This window comes from Primulina eburnea, chromosome 11 (genome assembly GCF_022965805.1).
Source record: "Primulina eburnea isolate SZY01 chromosome 11, ASM2296580v1, whole genome shotgun sequence".
NCBI lineage: Eukaryota > Viridiplantae > Streptophyta > Magnoliopsida > Lamiales > Gesneriaceae > Primulina > Primulina eburnea.
This window is the reverse complement of record NC_133111.1, coordinates 38287546-38309288: the sequence shown is the minus strand read 5'-3', so window position 1 is coordinate 38309288 and position 21743 is coordinate 38287546. Positions and strand designations below refer to the sequence as shown.

Sequence of the window (21743 nt, the reverse complement as noted above, 5' to 3'; positions counted from 1 at the left end):
AAATGAGCATATAGATTTGTGGTTAGTGGTTCACAGAGTAAAATATAAATCAAACAAAGAGAAGAATTATATTTTCTGTTATATATTTTATTTATTCAGTAATGAGCTTTTTATAGGCAAGTACACATATAGAAAGAACCATAAAAATAGCAACAGTATTTGACCACTAAACCATGAAATAACAAATATGCTAAGATAATTATTTTCTGTAATACGTTAATAATAAACAATGACTAACAGACTTTATTTGACAAAACATATAACTAAGTACTTCGACAAACTTTTAACAATTCAATAATCTCTCCCTTAAACCGATAAGGTCAACATCGGCTTAATAAGAATATCATCCCTCAAATTTGTTTTGTAGTATGTTAATACCAAGTAGTTCCCTTAGTTTATGAAATGCAGGCAGTTTCAGGGACTTGGTAAACATGTCAGCTACTTGGTTTTCCTTCTACAATATATGAGATCAATTGTTTCATTATTTGTGAGGTCACAATTGATATTTCACATCAATGAGCTTGCTTCTTCCATGGAGGACTAGATTCTTAGATAGTTTTATGGATGAAGTATTATCATAATAAATTGCAAAAGGATCATGATTTTTGAATTTAAGCTCTTCAAGAATTTTTCTCAACCAAATAGTTGACATGCACGTGAAGTTGATGCAACAAATTTAGCTTCAGTGGTTGATAAAGTAACAATTGATTGTTTCTTCGAAGTGCATGGAACAACCGCTTGATCTAAGAAAAAAAATCATCCTTAAGTTTTTTTCTATCATCTCGATCTTCTGCATAATCACTATCACAAAAAAAATCCATCAAATCTGATTGTTCTCCTTTCTTATAGTAGAGACTGTAAGACCCGAGATTATATCACTTTAATCCGAGATTATTTAATTTACGAATTTTGGAATGATGAATTAGATTCCACGGTTTTTGTTTTTAATTAGGATTGAAATTGAATTAAAAGATTGAGCGGGGGCCAATTTGCAAATAGTGAAGAATTCAGGGTCTAAAGTGCAATTATGGATTGGAGGACACTTGTCACACCATGCATATATAAAATTGAAATCTCCTTCATTCTTCACGAGATTCAGAAGCAAAAAGCCGAAACTCCATCTTTTAAATTCCTAAGCTTCATTATATTGTAGAAAATTTGATTGTGACGCAACCGTTTATCAGAATTTGAATCCGGACACGGTGCTATACTCCTCTCGTCGACAGCTACTATAGGACGTAAGTTTTATTGAATTCTGGTATCATTTGAAAATATGATGTTGTAGGAATTTGATATAATTCATATATGGTGTTCTGGACATGTTAGACATCGTATAATCGAAGTCAGATCGAAGAACAGACTGATTATGGAATTGTAATGATTTTCTGATTATATTGATTGAAAATCGGACAGATTTGGATTATTGATTGATTATGTATTGTATCAGAGATGGGTTATGATTTGTAATTGATATCTGGTGGTATTGTGTTGACGGGGATATTGAGATTGTGCCGTTATGCCGTTGATTTGAATTAAATTCAGATTGATCAAATTCAGTATTGAATTGAGAATAGAATATTGATACAGAATATTGATATTGTAATTGCCAGATTGAACATTGACAGAATTTGAATCAAGACTTCGATTGTATCAGATCGACAGCAAGAAAGGTATAAATAAATGTTGATTCGGGATTGCACAACTCGAGTTAGGTTTGACTTGAGTTTCCCTAAATCACATACTTTACTTTATTGCACTGATATTTGCAGATTATCAGATTGATATGTGCATGTATTGACTTAGAACAGAGTCAGAGTCCGAGTCTAGGGCAGATCAGCCTAGCTAGGGCAGAACCGCCGAGTCTTTCTCAGAACCGATAAGACTCTAGACTTACGGTGTATCGAAGAGCCTTAGATGTAGATCGACGTCTATCTCAGACACTCGATACAGCATACCAAAGTCTAAATTAGATTGGGATCAATAGAATTGAGATAAGATAAGATTAGATCACGAGTCATTGATTCATGTAGTCAGACTAGATACATGTTTTGATGTTTGTTTATGCTTTTATATATGTTTTATATGATTGCATTTAATACATTGTTTATACTGGGATATTTATATCTCACCGGAGTTATCCGGCTGTTGTCTTGTTTGTATGTGTGCATGACAATTGACAACAGGTGAGACAGGTACAGGGTCACAGAGGTGAAGACAGATCGAGATTAGAGTGGTGATTCCGGACTTGGACTAGAGATAGGGTTTAAACACTTGATAGTTAGTTGTTAAACCTGAGATGTGTACGATTGTATATTTTATCAGATTTATACTTTTATACTGATATGTATAGGAGTTTGATTCCATTACCTTCCGCATTTTAAAAAAAAAAATTTTAGACCCTGTTTATTATAATTGAGTTATTCGTCCCAATCATGATTAAGAACTTGATTAGCGTCCGGGTCCCCACAGAGACCAAGTTCTTGTTTTCGTTGCAGGCATCGTAAAATCCTCTTAACAGCTCAAAAATGCATTTCTATAGGATTCTCAACGTATCTGCTTATGAGAATGAAAGAATACATAATATTCGACATTGTTGCTGTCAAATACATTAAGCTTCCAACAATTTGCTTGTAAAATGTGTTGTCAATCTTCTTTCCTTCACAACTTTTTGTTAGCTTCAAACTATACTCTACGGGAGTACTTGCAGAATTGCATTTCTTCATATTAAATTTACACAAAACTTTTTGAACATGTTTCTTTTGTGAAATAAAAATCTCATAAGTAGATTGAACTACTTCATACCAAGAAAATAATGCATCTTGCCAAGACCCGACATATCAAACTCAACCATCATTGACTTCTTAAAATTTTCAAACATGACACTATCATTTTCAATGAATATAAGATCATTAACATATAAACAAACAATGAGATTTTTCCTTCATCTTCAATTTTGTACAAAGTTTATACTCATATGAACTTTTTTGAAAACTTACCTTACAACATGGGGGCGAAAAAAAGAACTATACTAAGCTCGTGGGACTTGCTTTAGCCCATACAAAGTTTTTTTCAATTTATACACTTTATTCTCATTTCCAACTTAATATAACAAAGAGGTTGATGTATACATATATGTTCTTCCAATTCTCCATGTAAGAATGCCGATTTCACAGCCAAAATAAAAGATAGACCATGAATATTGTGCTACTAAGGCAATTACCAATCTGATTGTATCATGTCTTGCAACTGAGCAAATATTTCTTTATAACCGACTCCAAACTCTTGTTTGTAATCTTTTGCTACCAACGGTGCCTTGAATTTGTCGGCTTTCCATTTTCTTTCAATTTAATATTGTAAATCTACTTCACACATCGTTTTTTGACCTTTTGGAAGTTCGATGAGTTCCCAAGTTTTTTTTTTATCGATGGATGTAATTTCAGCATCCATTTCCTTTTGATATTTTGATTCTTTGACACCTTCTTAGAAAGTTACTGGATCACAATATGAAAATAGAGCAAAATGAACAAATTAATCTTCAATTTGATTATTACCAGTTACCTCATAATTTGTCATCCATGTTTCTCTTCTTCTAAATCGTTGAGATCTTTGTTCATTTTCTGTTTCATTAACTGAAATATGTTGATTGATTATTGATTGTTGCTTGTATTCTACAGATTATGCATTCTCCAAAGGATGTGTCATCCATGTTGCTCTTTTTTCTAAATCGTTGAGATCTTTGTTCATTTTCTGTCTCATTGACTGAAATATGTTGATTGATTATTGATTGTTGCTTGTACTCTATAGATTATGCATTCTCCAAAGGATCTGCATTTCTTCTCCATTTTCTCCATCAAAATCAGCTTGAATTGGTTGTCTAACAATATTTTCATCAACGAAAAACTACTGAACATCATGAAATTTTTTGGCATTGAGATAACTGCATCTACCGATTATCATGTTAGTATCCATTTGGTTCAACTTTGAACACAATTCTTTTTCTGTACATATATTTTACCTTGCTGACTTGTAACTCAACTGACAATTTAGTTGAGATAAAGCGATTGTATTTTGTTAGCTCAAACCAATCATACCGAAGTTTTAATAGGGTATTCATTCATTCACCCCCTCTAAACATCTAGCCGGTCCTAACAATATATGAGATTGAGTACATGCTAATAGTCATAGACTAAAAAACGAAAGCTAGAGAAATCCACCATTCATTGTTGCAATTGCAATTATTAAATAACAAAAAGATACTTGGTTATTGTATGTTGTTGAATTAGTTAAATATAATTTGACATAGTATATTGATAAAATAATGAATTCCTTCAAAAGCATTGCTTAAGAATTGATATGTATATTAACCGATATTCGAACAGTCGTTTATTAATTTTAATTTAAATTATTTAAATTGTGTTTGTTTAATCCTTTTATTTTAATTTCAGTTTATTTTATTAATTTATTCAAGTTAATTAAAGAATTGTTTTTATTGTAGATTTGTAGTATATCAAGTTTTATCGGACGATATCCGTACTTGTTATTAAAACTCGACATGTACACAGAAATAACAAAAAAATTATATAACGAAAAGTAAATTATTTAAAATAAACATGTGAAAACATGTAAATTTCATATATGTAATTAATATGAATTTATAAAAAATATAATTTTCATTTTTATTTATTTATCAACTAATTTTATCTCAGATAAAATCGGTTCCACGTGCAACGCACGTGCACTTTTCTAGTTATATTATATATATATTAAAATTATAGGCTTGCGTGTGCATATATGTTAATTAGTATCTACTATGAAGTAGAGATATGTGTTGTCAAAAACATTCTTAACTATAAAAAAAAAACAAAAAACAAACAAATTCTTAACTACCCTTACTAAAACTTTCGAAATGGTTATAATTTATACGTTGACAAATGTGGTTTTGATTGCACATCATTAATATGATCAACTATAATTCCAACTCAACATCAGGGGAACTTAAGTATTCTACATATCTAATGACTTGAGTAAATCCAAATAACTGGAAAATATCTTCTGGGTCGGAGTCATGCATAGCTACTTTCCCGTCTGTTTGTCTAGTCCAACTTGAGACATATTTTATGAGAATGAGACGCCAAGATGAAAACAAGAGCGTGAGATAAATAATCGTCTAATACGTAAATATGATTATACAAACATATATAGAAATGCATGAATATATACTGTTGATCAGAGATCAATCTAGGGATACTTAAGTATGTAGTACTTTGCTCTGAAGAACATGTTGATGGCTTCTACACTCGTTAGAATCTTGGAGCTATAATATCTTAGTTCACCATAGCGTGCTTCATAGACTCAGTGGGTGTCTCTTGGTGCTCGATCTTTCAAGAAAGAAGACTAAGCTATCTAAGGCTGGGGCGGATCTAGAATTTCGACTCTGTGGGGGTCGCTTATAAAATAGAGACAAAATATTAAAAGTGGAAAGACAAAAATTACATCGGTTATCTATACTTCTATACTATATTATTAAGTGTGAAGACATTATAATAATTACCTAGAGAGGACACCAAAATTTTTTTTTTCAATTTTACCATCATATGATACTAATATTACAATTTGTTTTTTGTTTGTTTGTTTTTTTTAATTTCAACACACACTTTTATTTATTTATTTTATTTCAATCATTCAAATATCAATTTAGTCCCTCCATAATTTGTCAAATTTCACTTTAGTCCATCGATAATGATAAAAAAGATTGTACACACACGCATCGCGTGTGCAGAATAACTAGTATTCAACTAAACATAAACAATACGTTTTATAAGAAAATTTCTAACTAAAAAGAATTTGACATTCTTTAAAATTTTCAAACTCTTCAATAGTAACATCTATACAAATATTTTAAGCAATTTCTCTTTAAATAAATAGCATCAATACATCCGAGAGAAAATCATCATTCATTTTGCCCTGAATCCTAGTTTTGACGATATTCATAGTTGAGAATGATCGTTCTGTAGTAACGATAAAAACTGAAAAAGTCAGTAGGCTCATCACCTGATAGCAAAAAATGATTTTCATAGATAATAAATTTTAAAGTAATAAAGTATTAAAAAACTAAAAATAAATCAATTATTAATTAAAAAAGGAAAAAAAATCTAATATTCGAACTTAGGTTTACACTTACAGAAACTCTTGTCTTGCCATGAAGATACATGCTCTTTAATTTATTGTGGTGGGTCATATGTGTGTGTGTGTGTATATATATATGATATATATATATATTTTTTCAAAAAATAATATCAAATAAAAAAAATTTAAAAAGTTTGGGGGGCCATGGTCCTCATGTGCCCTATTGTAAATCCGCCCATGAAACGTCATACACAATGCAACATATATATCATGATAGTATAAACATGTCTCATATGACAAGTATGCAATCAATAGGAATGTATGTATACTCAGCTGACCATCTCAATCAGTAAGTACCTCTAAAATAGTCCTGGAACTACGCTCTGATCCTCGACATCATAGTCTCAATGATAAACATTATTATTTTTCTACACTCGCATGCTCATTTGTAGGTACTACTTACTTGCTCTTATAAACTTTATATTATTATTACCAAATTAACTATTACTAATATTTTTGGATTATACCTTCGTACATCATAAATCCTTTGAAGATGTTTGCTTCGTCACTCGATCCTCAAGTTGCCAACTACTCCTAGAGCTTTTTAAGTTATAACCAAAAAAAGAACTTCATATTACAGTTCCGTTCGTTTTAAATTTTTTCTAGTTTGAATTTTCAATTTCTGATTTAGACCATATCATGTTCACCACTAGGTATTTGAGCCTTTTACACTTCAGCTTCCTTTTTAATTACTCACGAAAAAAGTATATTGTGGTTAGAGGTGTAAATGAACCGAGCCGATTTAAAAACTTTTCAAGTCGTCTTGAAAATTATTTGATTCGTGTTTGGGACTATCGAATTCGAGCCAAACTCGAACATGGTCAAATTTTTTTCGATTCAAACTCGAACTTAAATTATTTTGTTCGATAGTTCAAGAGTCGCTCACGAGCTTTAATATTTCATTAATATAATATAATTATATATTAAATAAAAAAAATTAGAACTTTTCGAGTACTTATTTTCGAGAAATAGTTTGAACAATTTGCAAACATATTCAAATCTTTCGAATTAAACTTGAACTCGAGCTTTAATTCTAGTTGAATTCGAACCTTAAATTTCTAGTCATATTCGTCTCAATTCCCTTTGTTTACACTCCTACCGTTTGTTTACACTCCTAATTGCGATAAGTCATAACTCACTAAGGCTCACACTTTGACGCTTTCCTGTACAATTTGCATCACTAGGATAGCTAGAAATGCATAAATTTTTTAGAATGCTCAAACGGTATAAATTCATATACAACGGCAGCTCATAAATGTATACTTCTTATGAATTTAAATGCAAATGTACACATTAAATATGACCATCGGTATTTTTTAGCTAATAGAGAACCTTTCCCAGAAATTTTATGGTTAAATATTGACAAATTAATTCAACATCACATAATTATACATCACTATGTTGCCCACAGCTTACATTACAGAACTCTCAGTTTTAAGTCAGGATAACCAACCCTTGCTTTGTGCCTTTCAAAGAGATTCTGTAGCGCTTCAAGAAACTTCTCATGGACTTCCGCAACCTTGTATGAATCCCCAAGGAAAGAAAAAGCAAAGAACTAGACGTTGATGGCAGCAAGAAGAAATAAAAATGCAGAATTTCAAGCAGCAACACATTGATTCTATTCTAATTCATGAGAAGTTATAGACGCAGACAAAAACGGAAGTCCGGTAATAACTTCGTACATCACAAGCAAGGGACGAGGAAGCAAAGAACGAAACTCAGTTGGGGCCAATATACATTCATTGATGGCAGCAAGACAAACGTTGATTCTATTATAATTCATGAGAAGTTCTACAGGCAAGCTAAAAGAAAGTTCGGTAATAGCATCATGCGTAGTACACAAGGATATTACAAAGAAATAGTGGTTAATTAGCAATTTCAAAACTATTGGCAGGTGTTGTTCACATTCAAGTTTATTTTCAGGAATCAAGTGTGACTTACAAATTCCCCTTCCACTACTTTCTTTTCTGTAAGATTAAAATGAACCGGTAGAAGCAAAAAAGGCTTAGCTGAGGCCCATCAAATCGATGGAATTACACGCCCTTCGAACGACAAAAATACCCAACGATATGTTTCTCATGATCTTAATTTCAATCCTCTCTCGCGAGTTATAGATTCAATTGTTGTATCAATCAATTTATGGACAGTAAATTGAAGACATTAAGAATAAGAAACGCAATTAAACAAAGAAGAATTCAATCATATAAATCAAAAAGTAATAAACATCGTTTCCAACCAAACTATGTCATCCCTCTATCATAGTAAATTAGTTCATAATGCAAAAGAAATAAAAACAAAGCATGTTTGTAAATTTATAACCACCTACACTTGTCCTTATGGTCCTTATGGTATATTCGCTGTTAGGAGAATGTCCTTTGGTCTTTGCAATGCACCTACCACTTTCTAGATGTGTATGATGGCTATTTTTGCGGATATGATGGAAGAGATCATGGAAGTATTCATCAACTTCTCGGTATTTAGTTCTTCTTTTTATCATTATTTGCATAACATTTCTCTTATTTTGTTGAGATGTCAAGAAAGAATTTAGTTCTCAATTAAGAAAAATGTCACTTTATGATCCAAGAGTGCATAAAGTGTCTTAAAAGAGATTGGAAGTAGACAAAGCCAAAGTAGTGGCAACTGAAAAGCTCCACCACCACATAATGTAAAAGGAATCGGAAGTTTTCTAGGACATTCCGGGTTTTATCGTCGCTTATCAGAGGTTATACTAAAATTACTAACCCTTGTGCAACGTACTAGAAAAAGACTCCACTTTTATATTTGATGATGAATGCTTAAAGGTATCAAGGAAGCACTGGTGACTGCACTTTTCCGATTCAATTATTGTACCTCATTGGAGAGAACCATTCGAGTTGATGTACAATACTAGCGACTATGTTGTTGGAGCAGTAGTAGGAAAAAAGAAAAAAATATCTTTAGAGCTATTTATAGTGCTACTAGCACAATGGATGCAACACAACAGAATAACACCACCGCTGAAAAGAAGATGCTAGCAGTGGTGTTTGCATTCCACAAATTCAGACCATATCTAATTGGCACCAAAGTAATTGTGTATACTGGCCATGTAGCAATTTGTTACATGTTTGCCAAAAATGGCTCAAAATCAAGGTTGATTAGGTGGATATTGCTGCTGCAAGAGTTCGATTTTGATGAGGCAGTCATAAAAGACGAACAACTTTTCGAGGTAACTTCTAAACTCCTATGGTTGGCAGACATCACTAACTTTCTTTCTCGCGGTGTTTTACGTCAGCGAAAAAAGTTCTTTCATGATGTTAAATTCTACCTTTCGATGAGACCCTTGTGTTTTCAAGAGACGTGCTGACCAAGTTACAGGGAGATGTGTGGCCGAATAAGAGGCACGAGACATTCTCGAGTGATGCCACTTTGCACCTTAATGTGGGCATTTTGGAGCTTCAAGTACAGCTGCCAAGGTATTACAATATTCTGATTTTTATTGGTCTAATTTATTTAAAGATAGTGACATCTTGGTACAACCATGTGATAGATGCCAAATGGTAGGAAATATTTCTAGGCATCATGAGTTACCACAATAAATATTTAGGAGGTGGAACTTTTTGACATTTCGGATATTGACTTTATGGGACCATTCCCATCTTCATATGATCAATCTTACATTCTTTTAGTTGTTGATTATATATCGAAATGGGCAGAAGCTTTTTCCACCAGTACTAATGATGCTCGTGTTGTGAAATTTTTGCACAAGAATATATTCACCAACTTTGGACGCCAAGAGTATATAGAGTGACGAAGATGCGGATTTCTGCAATAAGATTTTTAACTCATTGTTGCTAAAATCTAATGTGAAGTACAAGGTGGAACTTGGGTATCATCCACAATCAAACGGACAAGTCGAAATATAAAACCGAGAGATCAAGCAACTTTTGTAAAAGACTGTAAAATTAACCAGACGGATTAGAAGATCAAGTTGGATGATGCACTCTCGGCTTACAAAATTGTTTTCAAAACACCTATCAGACGTTTTTATAGGTTGATTTTTGGGAAAAACTTGCAACATATCTGTGTAATAGGAGCACCAAGCTTTCTGGGCTGTCAAGAAAATGAATTTTGATATGAAGGCCTCTGATGAGAAAAGGTTGTTGCAGCTGAGCGAAATGGAAAAACTTGCTATGATGCCTACGAGAACGCCAAAATTTATAAAGAGTGGACGAAGGAGTGGCACGATTTACTTTTGTTTAATTCTCGTCTGTGACTGTTTCTTGGTATGTTGAAGTCTAGGTGGTCAGGACCATTTACTGTGGAAAAAGTGCAACCGTATGATATGATTGAGCTTAAATACAATGATGGATGAACATTTAAAGTCAATGGTAAACGAGACAAGCATTATTTTGGGAGTGAAGTGAGGAGCCTAGACAACGTTCCACTAAACGAGCTGAACTAAATTGACAAATAGTCAGGCCGAGAACTATAAAACAAGCGCTTTTTGGGAGGCAACCCAAATTCATACCCTTTATTATTTTTATTTTAATTAAGTTCTTTGTGTTTATTCATTTTTGCTTTGTTTTTTTGCATGTCATGAGCAAAATGCGGGCCCCGCTGAACTATTATTGAACGAATTGTGCGGAAACAGCGCCTTTGAGACAACCAAACAACGCCTAATTTATGAAGAAAAAGTCAAGAATTGCGTGAATCAGGCACGCTTGCCTTCAACAACTCTTCGTTATCTTCCAAGGTGCATGCACGATCATCTTCGCCTTCAGAATATAATAGACAAGGGCAGCCTTCTCCTTTGTCACATCAGACGTGTGACCAGAGGGCATCATTCTCGAAGCTACAAATAACCGTCGAGACATAAGATCGTTCTTCTGATATGTTGCATTGAAATTCACAATTGTCCTTTCGTCATTCAATTTTCAGGCAGCTCCTAGATAACACAAAGTCTACAAGATCTCGTGGTAATCCACCGTCCCTTTCATATACGCTCGATTACCATCATGTTTAAAATCAGGCATCCCATAAATGGCATTTATGGTTCTATTATCAAATGTCATCATACGCCATCTAACTCTAACCCTATGATCCTCGTGTCTCACCTTCAAATTTGCCTAAAATTCCCTGACCAACGAGACCATCGCGTCAAGAGGTGATTTGACAAATTCCCCCAACCACTTTCTATAACATGGATCATCAAAATGTGGTCTGGATGGGACATGCCCATGCCATGTTCCCGCATTCTTTTTCCAACCAGGGCCGTGTAATTGCTAGCGGTTGTGGCATTCCATAAACGACGACGATCAAAGTTCGCCGTCGAGGGCGAGGCTAGGACATCCTGATTTTGCTTCTTTTTATTGACCATTGATTCAAGTATTATTCTCATTTCAATCAACACCCCAACTTTCCACTGCAACAAAATTTCAACCCAAAAGATTAAATATTAACAATGCACACTACCAACATTTAAATCAATAACTACTCAACACCGATTTTTATCAATATCCCCAAAAACGATACTCTCAATTAATATTGTCACAACATCATCTCTAAACCGTTAACACCACCCATCAAATTTCCACAACGTTCAATATCCGAACGATGATATAGTCGTGATACTTTGTGCAAGAAGATGAGTGAATCCGTGGAAGTTCCGAAATAGAGGAAGAAATTTGAGCCCAAATCGTTTGTTTGACGTTTTAACCAAAAATCCCCAAAAATCATGAAGAACCAACCGACCCTAACTTCAATCTTTGCAAATTCTGACTTGAATTCTAGTGAATGACCTTGAGTATATGATATGGAGTGATTTGATTTAGGTGTTGATCGATTTTATGAAAAAATTTGATGAGACGATGTGGATTCGACGAGTCTTGCGTGAAGAAGAGAGAAGAGGATATGCGTGTTTTTCTGAATTTGTGTCTTAAATTTGTTATTCAAAATACAAGGGTGCCGAGACGCCGAAGATGCACAAATATTTTTTCTGAGCAAGACTTCTGGTTCTTAGGCGCTTTGCGTAATTCTTGAATTTTTGTCATAAATCAGGCGTTTCATGGTTGGCGCAAAGGTACCGCTTCAGCGCAATTCCTGAATTTTTCTTCATAAATCAGGCGCTGCTTGTTTGGCACTAAAGCGCCGCTTCTGCGTGTTTATTCATTTCTGGTTTTTTTTTAATGTTATGATCAAACATTAATACTAACTCGCTCAATGGAAAGTTGCCTATGCTCCTCACTTCACTTCCAAAGTAGAACTACACACGTTGAACATTGACTTTAAATGGATCGTCCTTCACTGCATTTAAGCTCGATCGCATCATACGGTTGTACTTTTTCCACAGTAAATGGTCCTGACCACCTAGACTTCAACTTAGCAGGAAATACTCGCAGGCGAGAATTAAACAATAGCACCAGTTGTCCAGTTTCAAATTCTCTTCTCATCTTAGAATCTGCTTACTGTGTCACTTCTTCGTCTATTCTTTATAAATTTTGGCGTTCTCGTAGACATCATTGCAGAATTTTTCCACTTCGCTCAGCTGCATCAACCATTTTCTCTCCAGAGGCTTTCATATCAAAATTCAGTTTTTTGACAACTCAGAAAGCTTTGTGCTCCAACTTCACGGGTAGGTGGCAAGTTTTTCGAAAAATAACCTACAAAGAGACATCTCAATAGGTGTTTTGAAAGCAGTCATGTAAGCCCACAGTGCATCCAACTTGATCGTCCAATCCTTCCGGTTAGTTTTCAGTCTTTTACAAAATTTGTTTGATCTTCCAGGTTGGATATTTTGGCCCTGTCCGTTTGATTGTGGATAATACTCATGTGCCATCTTATGCTTTACATTATATTTAGCCAACAGTGAGTTAAAAATCTTATTGCAGAAATGTATATCTTCGTCACTCAATATGACTCTTGGCGTTCCAAACCTGGTGAATGTATTCTTGTGCAAAAATTTCACTACAACACAAGCATCATTAGTACAGGGGGCAATAACTTCCACCCATTTCAATAGATGATCAACAACTAAAAGAGTGTAAGATTGGCCAAATGAAACCTTTGCAAATCATTATAGTATGATTTTTTTCAGTGGCCGTTGGCAACCAAAGATTGGATTTTATAAGCTAAGGCAATCATCTAATTGTTATCAACAGCTTGTAGGATGCAGTTTAGCGACATGCTATGTCTTATATAGATAAATTTTTAGTTTATGCTGATCTTGCACATTTGAGAAATCAAATTTGAGTAATCAATCTTCACCGCAACTCAAATATGGCAGCAAGCAATAATTAAAAAAAATTAATTTTCCATGATTGGGTTAATTCTCATAGAAATTCTTTTCTCCTTACCTAACTCAAACTTTAAATCTATTGCAAAGATACCTATTCCAAGAATCAATATTATGCAAAAATTTTGAATTTGGAAGAAAAAATACCTTAAATCCAAGTGAAATTTTATTAAAGAACTGTTTTATGGGTTAAAATTTAAAGAAACATAGGATTCCAAGTAGCCTCAACAATTTTTCACGTGGAGTATTGTGGACTAGCATTTCAGAAGAATAGAAGCTTACTGTACTTTGTGTCATTGAGCATTCATAAAAATCGAAATGATACATGCATAAAAGATGTATGCAGAGGATACCTCTTCTAGAGCAGGTTCCGGATTTTTCTTTACTATGATTGGTTGGCCGACCACCACATGCATTGGACGCCTAAAAGGAAGAGGTGAACTGCAAACCACAATCAGAAACAAAATTATAAAATAAAAGCACTCTTAACCCAATCATATCAGCCAATAGCAGAGAAAAATAAAATCACATAAAACAGGATCTTGTAGGAATTACATACTATAAAGATTTCCCACCAAAATAATCCGCTGCTTCCTCCTTTTTATACGACTAGTTGAAAGAATCATACCATGATATGACTACCTTGGTAGTTGACAGTCATTTGTCATTTGTTACATTTATCATTTCTGAGCCTTTCGAACTTCCGGGTTGACATTGTTGGTGTATAGTTCGTCTTTGATTAGGTAAAGTTGTAGAGGTTTGTGAGTTGCCACACCTCATTAATCAAAACAATTCACAAAAGTTGTAGATATAGACTAACGCATGGGACAGAGTCAATTTTCTTTCGAGCTCGCCATATACAATCTATTGTTTCTCTTCATCATCGAAATGAAGTTCGCTAAAAATTGTCCTAAAAACGGTACTACAAATTGAGAATAAAAAAATTTGAGATTTTCCAAGTTGACAATCCAATATTTAGTTGCCACAACCATATCATCTCCAGATGAACTGGCTGCTATAAAAAGGGGAAAGCAGCAACTTTCAAAAGCTATAGCACATCCTCCTAAAATAAACATACCCCAGTACACCCCAAAAAAGTATTGGTGTAAACTTTATAGCTCTAGAAAATTCCAAGTAGAGCTTCCAGCTGGGCTTCCACCAATTGTACACATCAGACTGCACAATAAATGAAACAGCCGTAAAGTAAGTGATGTTTGCCTTAGTCTAAAAGTCACAAATAAAAGAGAAGTTACGTAAAAATATTGAAAATTTTGTCATTGGTGCCGATATAAATTTTCTATGATAGAGAAAGCACCGAGGTGGAGGAGGCATGCCATAAGGATCCTAACAATCCTAACAGGAAAGTATATAACTTTGGTTTCTTCTCATGTATGCCATAAGGATCCTAGAATATTCTCTCAGTTACGAGGAGGAAAGAGAACCTAATTATTAAAATCGTGTATTATCAAGTGACAACTTATGCCCAAGAAAATATTATTTATAGTTTAGATAAGATATGTTTTTCGTTTTTTCAAAGAAACGTCATCAAGAAACTTATTCATTTACGCGCTTCATTTCTTTTATTAGGCTTCATGAGAAATTTATGTGAATACAATTGAAATGAAAAATGAAAGTTTGTGTGAGAAGATGATTTATCCACCAATTGTCTTATTCAATAATCATTACTAAATTATGTTTTCTATTAAGACAAGAAGGAAATTTAAATGATAACCAGGGTCCAATACAAAAAGCATGCTACATTTTTAGATAATAGATTTATTTAGCCCCTATACATGTCAGACAACAATCTAAGTGAGTAAGTGATGAGCTAGTCCAATCCAGTGAACATTTAAAAAATTGACTTTCACACGTAATAACAAGAGAAAAAACCAACACAATTATACCTGACCATAGCAAAAAACAGGAACCAAAGGTTTTCCCAACTCCATAGCAATGCGTACAAATCCCGTCCTTCTTCTAAGGAAAGCAATCTGTGTAAGAAGCATTAGAGAATTTAGCCACTAGAACGTACATATGCAGAAAATTAAGGAATACAAATATTAGAGATGCCACATGTTAAATCTAATCATTTAGCCTATCCAGGCAACTCGACAAAACAATCTCAAACCCCCTTGCTGCAAAAAGAGCAAGTATAATTGAATAAATAACCAAGAAATCAGGGGAAAAAGCCTTTTGAATAAGGAGAGAAATAGCACTTTTTTATTATACTCCACTAATTTGATGCGTGAAACTGTGGAAGATGATATGCCTAACAAAGTAAAACATTCAAATTGAAAGCGTCCATAAAAAACTCGATATTGATAGAAGATGATACACCTAACAAAGTAAAACATTCCAATTGAAAGCGTCCGTACAAAACCCGAATTGATGTTTCTAAACATTTTACATCTCAGCGCCAATCTCTACAATTACCAGATTGCACCTCCCTCGGTAATCAAGACGATATCTATACATCTACCTTCCCATTAAGGAAATAGACACGGGTATTTGGTACATGGGGATGGTACATAGATGTAAACATACCATATTCATTTACCAAATTGTAAAACATTTTCAAATCTTAGGCACGGGAGAATTGTTCGGTTTGGAGTGTCTTAGATGAGATAAGAGATAGACGTAAATTGCCCTTAAGAAAGGGGATCACAAAGATCTTTTGTAAACATTAGAAGATGGCAATTTCAACCACAGAATAATCACATGGTATAAGAATTAACAATGAAGTGTTCCGCAATGCAATGCCTATAAAAGAAATATGAAGTCATAGGTTGAATATAATCTCATTTTCTTATTAAGCTTAATTAATGCTAGACATCATTTGTGATGGTATAACGTTCTTCTGATATGATCACCGATGCTGCTCAGACACAGATCCAGCCCACTGGTTTTAAAGATAATAGATAGAGAGTCTATTTACTTAAATTTTTAGGACTCTAGTTTACTACTTATCTATTTGATTATTTTTCAAATCAAAGATTTGTCAATATACCATGTGTTCTATAAGTATGGGATAAGTGCTAAGATTAGAAGTATTTTATCTTTAAGATTTGAGTTTATTTTTAGTAGTTGGAAGGTAAATTTATCTTGATGTTTTAGTAGTTGATAGAGCGAATGATTCTTTTTATTTACAAATGATTGCGTGAAATTAAATGGTTAAGCAGAAATTTTCTTTAAAGCTAGTGCTAAAATATCGTGAGGTTTTCTTTAAAGACCTCAAATCATCTACGAGGTCGACAGGTTCTATGAAAATACTAGGGGGCCATAAAAAAACTGGTACCAGAGCCGGTCATTGTAGGGGAATTGCACGTATTTCATCAACAATTCAGAGCTTTTATGAAAATAATAGCGAATTGTCACACGAGTTGCGTGTATATAATATATGATTATTTGCTTGTGTATAATATATGTTTATTTTTCAAATAATTGTTTTAAATATAATTTTTATATTTAAACGATGATTAAATTTGAAAATTATTTACCAAAATATACAAATTAGTTTAGAGAAATGTGGAGAAAGATTTGTCAAATTGTGTAGATATTACGTGATTTGATTTAATCTTGTATTATGGAAAGATCTTTCAGATTATGTTAATTGTATATTAATTAATATTTGGTCTCAAATTTGTAGGGATCATATTATTAGATTTAGAGGATTAGGCTCTTTAATATGTATCGTTGTAATCAATAGTTACTAGAAACTCTACTTTTTCCTCTACTCAAAAGGGATATAAGTGCTTTCACCTTACACTCGAAAACATTTGTTTCTGCTAATGTCACTTTTGCTGAAAATGAATCTTATTTTCTCTCAAGCATTCCAGAAAACAAAGCAGATAGAGATGGAGGGGATATAGGTCTTTCATTTGAGCTTCCCCTCGAGTCTATCACATTGCCCAGATCATTGCCTAGCCCACCATCTATAATTCCTGAGCCAGACTGCCAAAATTGTTTCAGATCAACCAGTTCATGAATCTGTTCAACAGATTGATATGATTGCGGATAAGGAAAACGAATCCCAAACTCGGCCACTCAAAACATATTCCAGTAAGAAAGTTCCAGCCTCTAAATTAGCACCAACACCTCTGGACATTGCACAAGTTCCTGAATTTTCCATGCTGCCAGCAAAAAATATCCATGACATAGCCGAGAGTGACCCAATTGTTGAAACTGAACTCTTAACAGATCCTAATCTCTCAGAAGATGTTGACCAGGACACAAACTTGCCAGTTTCCCTAAGAAAAGGAGTCAGAACCTGCAATAAACATCCCCTAAACCTTTTCATGACCTGCCAGAACCTATGCCAAAGCCATACCTTATATGGAGATCCGCCGGGGTTTGAATCTAAAGAAAGAATGGTATGTCGGCTTAAGAGGCACTCTATGGCCTTGAACAATCACCAAGGACCTGGTTTGGAAGACTCACTAAAGCAATGACTACCCTGGGGGGTTACAGATAGAGCCAAGGTGATCATTCTTTGTTTTTAACGATTTTGTTGGTGTATGTTGATGACATTATAGTATCCGGGAATGATATAGAAGAAATACAACTGCTGAAGCAGCGCCTGCTCAAAGAGCTTGATATCAAATAACTTGGGGAGTTAAAATAATATCTAGGAATTGAAGTGGCTCACTCACGACATCGGATGTTCATTTCCCAACAAAAATACTTGTAGATTTGCTGAAATACTCAGGAGAGATGAGATGCAAGCCCGAGGATACCCCTATTGAAATCAATCACGGTTTATGTGATGCACAGAATGACCCAGTGGTAGATAGAGGTTCTTATCAAAGACTGGTTGAGAGATTAATATTTTTTTTTAATACGAAACTAAATTTTATTAATAGATAAAGTTTTACATTAAGGGAGTGTTTGGTTCGAGGGATAAGGTGGGTTTATTTTTTTTAACCCACCTTATCCCTTGTTTGGTATGCATGATTATTTAACCAGGTTAATCCTCCTATGAATGATTAGGTTATATTAGGTGGGTTAAAATAATACCTCCTCACCTCCTAGGATTATTTATCCAACTCTTAATACCTCCTATTTTTCCAATTTTACCCTTCTCTTATATTCAAATTCACCACCACTTCCCACCGCCGCCGCTGCCGCCGCCTCGACCGCCGCCGCCGCCGCCTCGACCGCCGCCGGCCGACGGCCGACTGCTGGCGCCGGCCGATTTTTCCGGCCGACCATTTCCTGAAACTATATAAAAGTCGTGCAGAAATCGATGCAATAAAGCAGACAACTATTGGATGTATCCTGAAACTATATAAAAGTAAATAAGCTGGTGAGAAAAAGAAATTCTATTTCAGGTTAGTGCACAAGTTAACGCACACTCAAAAAACAATGCACCGAGCACAAAAAGATTGAGTTGCAATAAAATTAACCTCAGAGCCATGCTCCATAAAAAAGGCCTCTTGAACTCCCCCTGGCACTACGATACAGCTGTACCCTGATGCTAGAAGGGAATAAAAATTTTTCCTTGTGGCAGGTGTAAGTCCCAACCAAGACCAAATATGTCTCAAGAATGGCGTGTAGAAAACCTGATCAAATTTTCTCACAATTAGAACTAGCATTGGCACGTTAAACTTTGACTATATGATTCATATAAGGATGCATCTTACAGCAGTACTGGCAAGAACCTTGATTTTTGGGAGACGCATGAAGCCTGTAAGATCAGCAAGTGAAATAACTCCAATAGGCCAAACTGAATGTGGTTCATAGCAAAAAACTGCAAGAGTAACATTAAAGCTTAAAAGTTTTAGTACAAAATGAATTTCTTCTCTCAAAACTTTGGCTAAACTAAGGGAGCAGAAATTAGCACAACATCACTCTACAGCTAATTCCATTTAATAAAACAAAATAAATATTTGAGTATTCGACTAAAACACTTGGTTTACTGATTTAAAAACAAAATTGTTGTAAATGAATGGAAAGTGGATCAATTCTCAAAAGAAACACAACCAGTCACTCATGGTTTTGCTTATTATTTCTAGTTTATCTACAGTGAAAAGTTTAGGAAAGTTAAGCTTCCCTAAGGTTGATCTTACTGCTAGTTTCTTCCTTTTGCTTTATGTGTATGCCCGCAACGTCTGCAGACTTGGACAAATGTTAAGTCTCCAAGCTCAGAATGTGAACGGAAATTGAAATTATGAGTTTATATTATATGTTGTGAATCCAAATAGTCTTCAAAGACTTTTGCTATCTTCCACTTTGCATGAAATCACTTTGCAGAATAATGATGGGAAGGTAACGGGAAATACAATGTCCTTATCTTAGAAAGTCCTTATTAATTACTATGAAAAAGGAAAAATGGCAGTTTCCAAGACCTTAACCAAAAGTTTAGTTATCTCATCAAATATGTCGTTCATAAACCCCAAAAAAATAAAATTCTCATCCATCATTTGCACCCCTTTTAAAAAAATTCCCGATTCAGAAAGGGATGGTCAATGGTGTAATGAATAAGGAGAAGAGCAGGTAACACACTCAATGTGACAATAATAAACTTTGTTCATGATGTGATATTTCTTCACAAATCCTCATTAGAAACCTATTTCCATGGCTAAGAGGAGAAAACCTTATAAGAGAAACAGTTAGCAAAAGACAAAAGTACACCATAATTTTCATATCTCTCTATATGCCATAAACTGATGCAACCAACACTAATATCACAAAATTAACGACATTATGTTGAGCTTACATAAAAAGGCAATCATAATTAAATTGTATTTGAAACAATCGATATTAACCACCACCACCGATTTCAAGCTACTGAATCACCTCAATTTCAAACTGAAGAAAATCAGCTCAGTAACGCATAGAACTTGAAATTTAACCAGAATTTCAAGAAACTGAATCACCTCAACTTCACACCTAAATAAAATCAGTTCACACCTAAATAAAATCAGTTCAGTAGAACTTGATATAAGAGCTGAATTTCTACTCAATCACCTAAATACAATCAGTTCACTAACATCAGGCTTTCATCAGAAAACAAATAAGCCAATAGTCATAAAAGAAGAGGAAAAAACATAAACGCTAAAACACAGCAGATATAAAGAACCGGACATACCATATGCCTCACTAGGATCAAAGGCTTTTATGTTCTCCACATACAAAGTCACAGGGAAATAACCAACTGCATGCTTGCATATGTACCTGATAATCATTCAAATTTCAAAATGACTAATTCAGAATCAACAAAGTAAGTAAATAGATTTCAAAAATTCGAAGTAAGCAAATGGGCAACTGCACAAGCTAACCTGGATAGTTTCCGACCCCATTTGCTCCTCTCATCAATGGGAATGACCATAAATACCAAAAGTAATCCTATAACTCTGAAATCAATCGCAGACAATCCAGAACTCATTCATCAATCAAAGTAGTAAAATCACAAACACATAAGGGGGATGGACGGAAAATGGAATACGAACAAAAGGGCTTTAGAAAATGGGAGGAACGCGAAGGAAAGAAGGATGACGATGGCGTTGAAATGAACTGCACCCAGCCACAACACTAGTGCCAGCGTCATGTGAAACACCGACGATGGAGCACCTTTGAACTCGGCCGGGGTCGGGGACAGGTCCGGCTCATCCGACGGCGGAAGGACACCCACATCTGTCTCCGTCGCCATAAGCTGCACCAGCTGAAACAGTCACTCTGCCTCACGAATAGAGGTGGAATGCGTTTTCTCGGAATTGCCGCCCCATTTATAGCTGCTTTTCACGCACACGACTTTGTGGATCCAGACAAAGGTAAAGTCCACGTTGCTAATTTAACATCGCTATTCGGAAATTGTTCCAGAAAAATAAAGAAAAATTAAAACAGAATTCCCCAACGGTCTCCAGATTTTGTTGGCCAGCGGATTCTCTAGTTGCCACTCGAATGGGATTGAAAATTTTTTCCCCAAATAATCGGTTCTTGAAGTCAAAAATTTGTGTGAGACGGTATCATTTTAGTATTTTATGAGACGGATCTCTTATTTGAGCCATCAATAGAAAATTATTACTTTTTATGCTAAGCGTATTACTTTTTATGCTAAGCGTATTACTTTTATTGTTAATATCAGTAAGGTTAATATGTCTCACAGATAAAGATTCGTGAGACGTCTCACAAGAGACCTACTCGTTCTTAAATTTGAGTAAATATATTGTGTGTATTTTGTTTTTTAATCTTAGTCAACTATTTAATTGAGAAAATGATCTATTCAATTCTATTATTTACAAATTTTCTCATCTATTATGTGACGATCTCACAAATTAAAAATAATAAT

General features: G+C 34.4%; 1 protein-coding gene across 3 annotated transcripts; it reads right to left on the bottom strand.

Moving 5' to 3' along the window:
- Positions 1-7396: 7396 nt before the first annotated feature.
- On the bottom strand, positions 7397-21340 carry LOC140805828 (diacylglycerol O-acyltransferase 2D-like). Of its 3 annotated transcripts, XM_073162148.1 has the most exons (10): positions 20905-21335; positions 20734-20808; positions 20544-20629; positions 19096-19202; positions 18859-19014; positions 15361-15447; positions 14535-14632; positions 13810-13897; positions 7563-7705; positions 7418-7470 (listed from the first exon to the last, which is right to left on the bottom strand). In XM_073162148.1, the coding sequence occupies exons 1-9, from the start codon at positions 21102-21104 to the stop codon at positions 7604-7606; spliced, it is 999 nt and encodes a 332-aa protein (XP_073018249.1). In that variant the 5' UTR covers positions 21105-21335; the 3' UTR covers positions 7418-7470; positions 7563-7603. The 3 variants fall into 3 exon arrangements, with proteins under 3 accessions (XP_073018250.1, XP_073018248.1, XP_073018249.1); XM_073162149.1 differs by having other exon boundaries at positions 7397-7705; positions 19096-19139; positions 20905-21340; XM_073162147.1 differs by having other exon boundaries at positions 7400-7705; positions 20905-21334.
- Positions 21341-21743: the final 403 nt, after the last annotated feature.

Bases quoted from the DNA above. Each gene is read 5' to 3' on its own strand.
- LOC140805828 (XM_073162148.1), bottom strand. From the start codon at position 21,104: ATGGCGACGGAGACAGATGTGGGTGTCCTTCCGCCGTCGGATGAGCCG. The intron at 20,809-20,904 runs GTTCGTATTCCA...GATTGATTTCAG, and splicing joins CCATTTTCTAAAGCCCTTTT to AGTTATAGGATTACTTTTGG. The intron at 20,630-20,733 runs GTTAGCTTGTGC...AATGATTATCAG, and splicing joins TGGGGTCGGAAACTATCCAG to GTACATATGCAAGCATGCAG.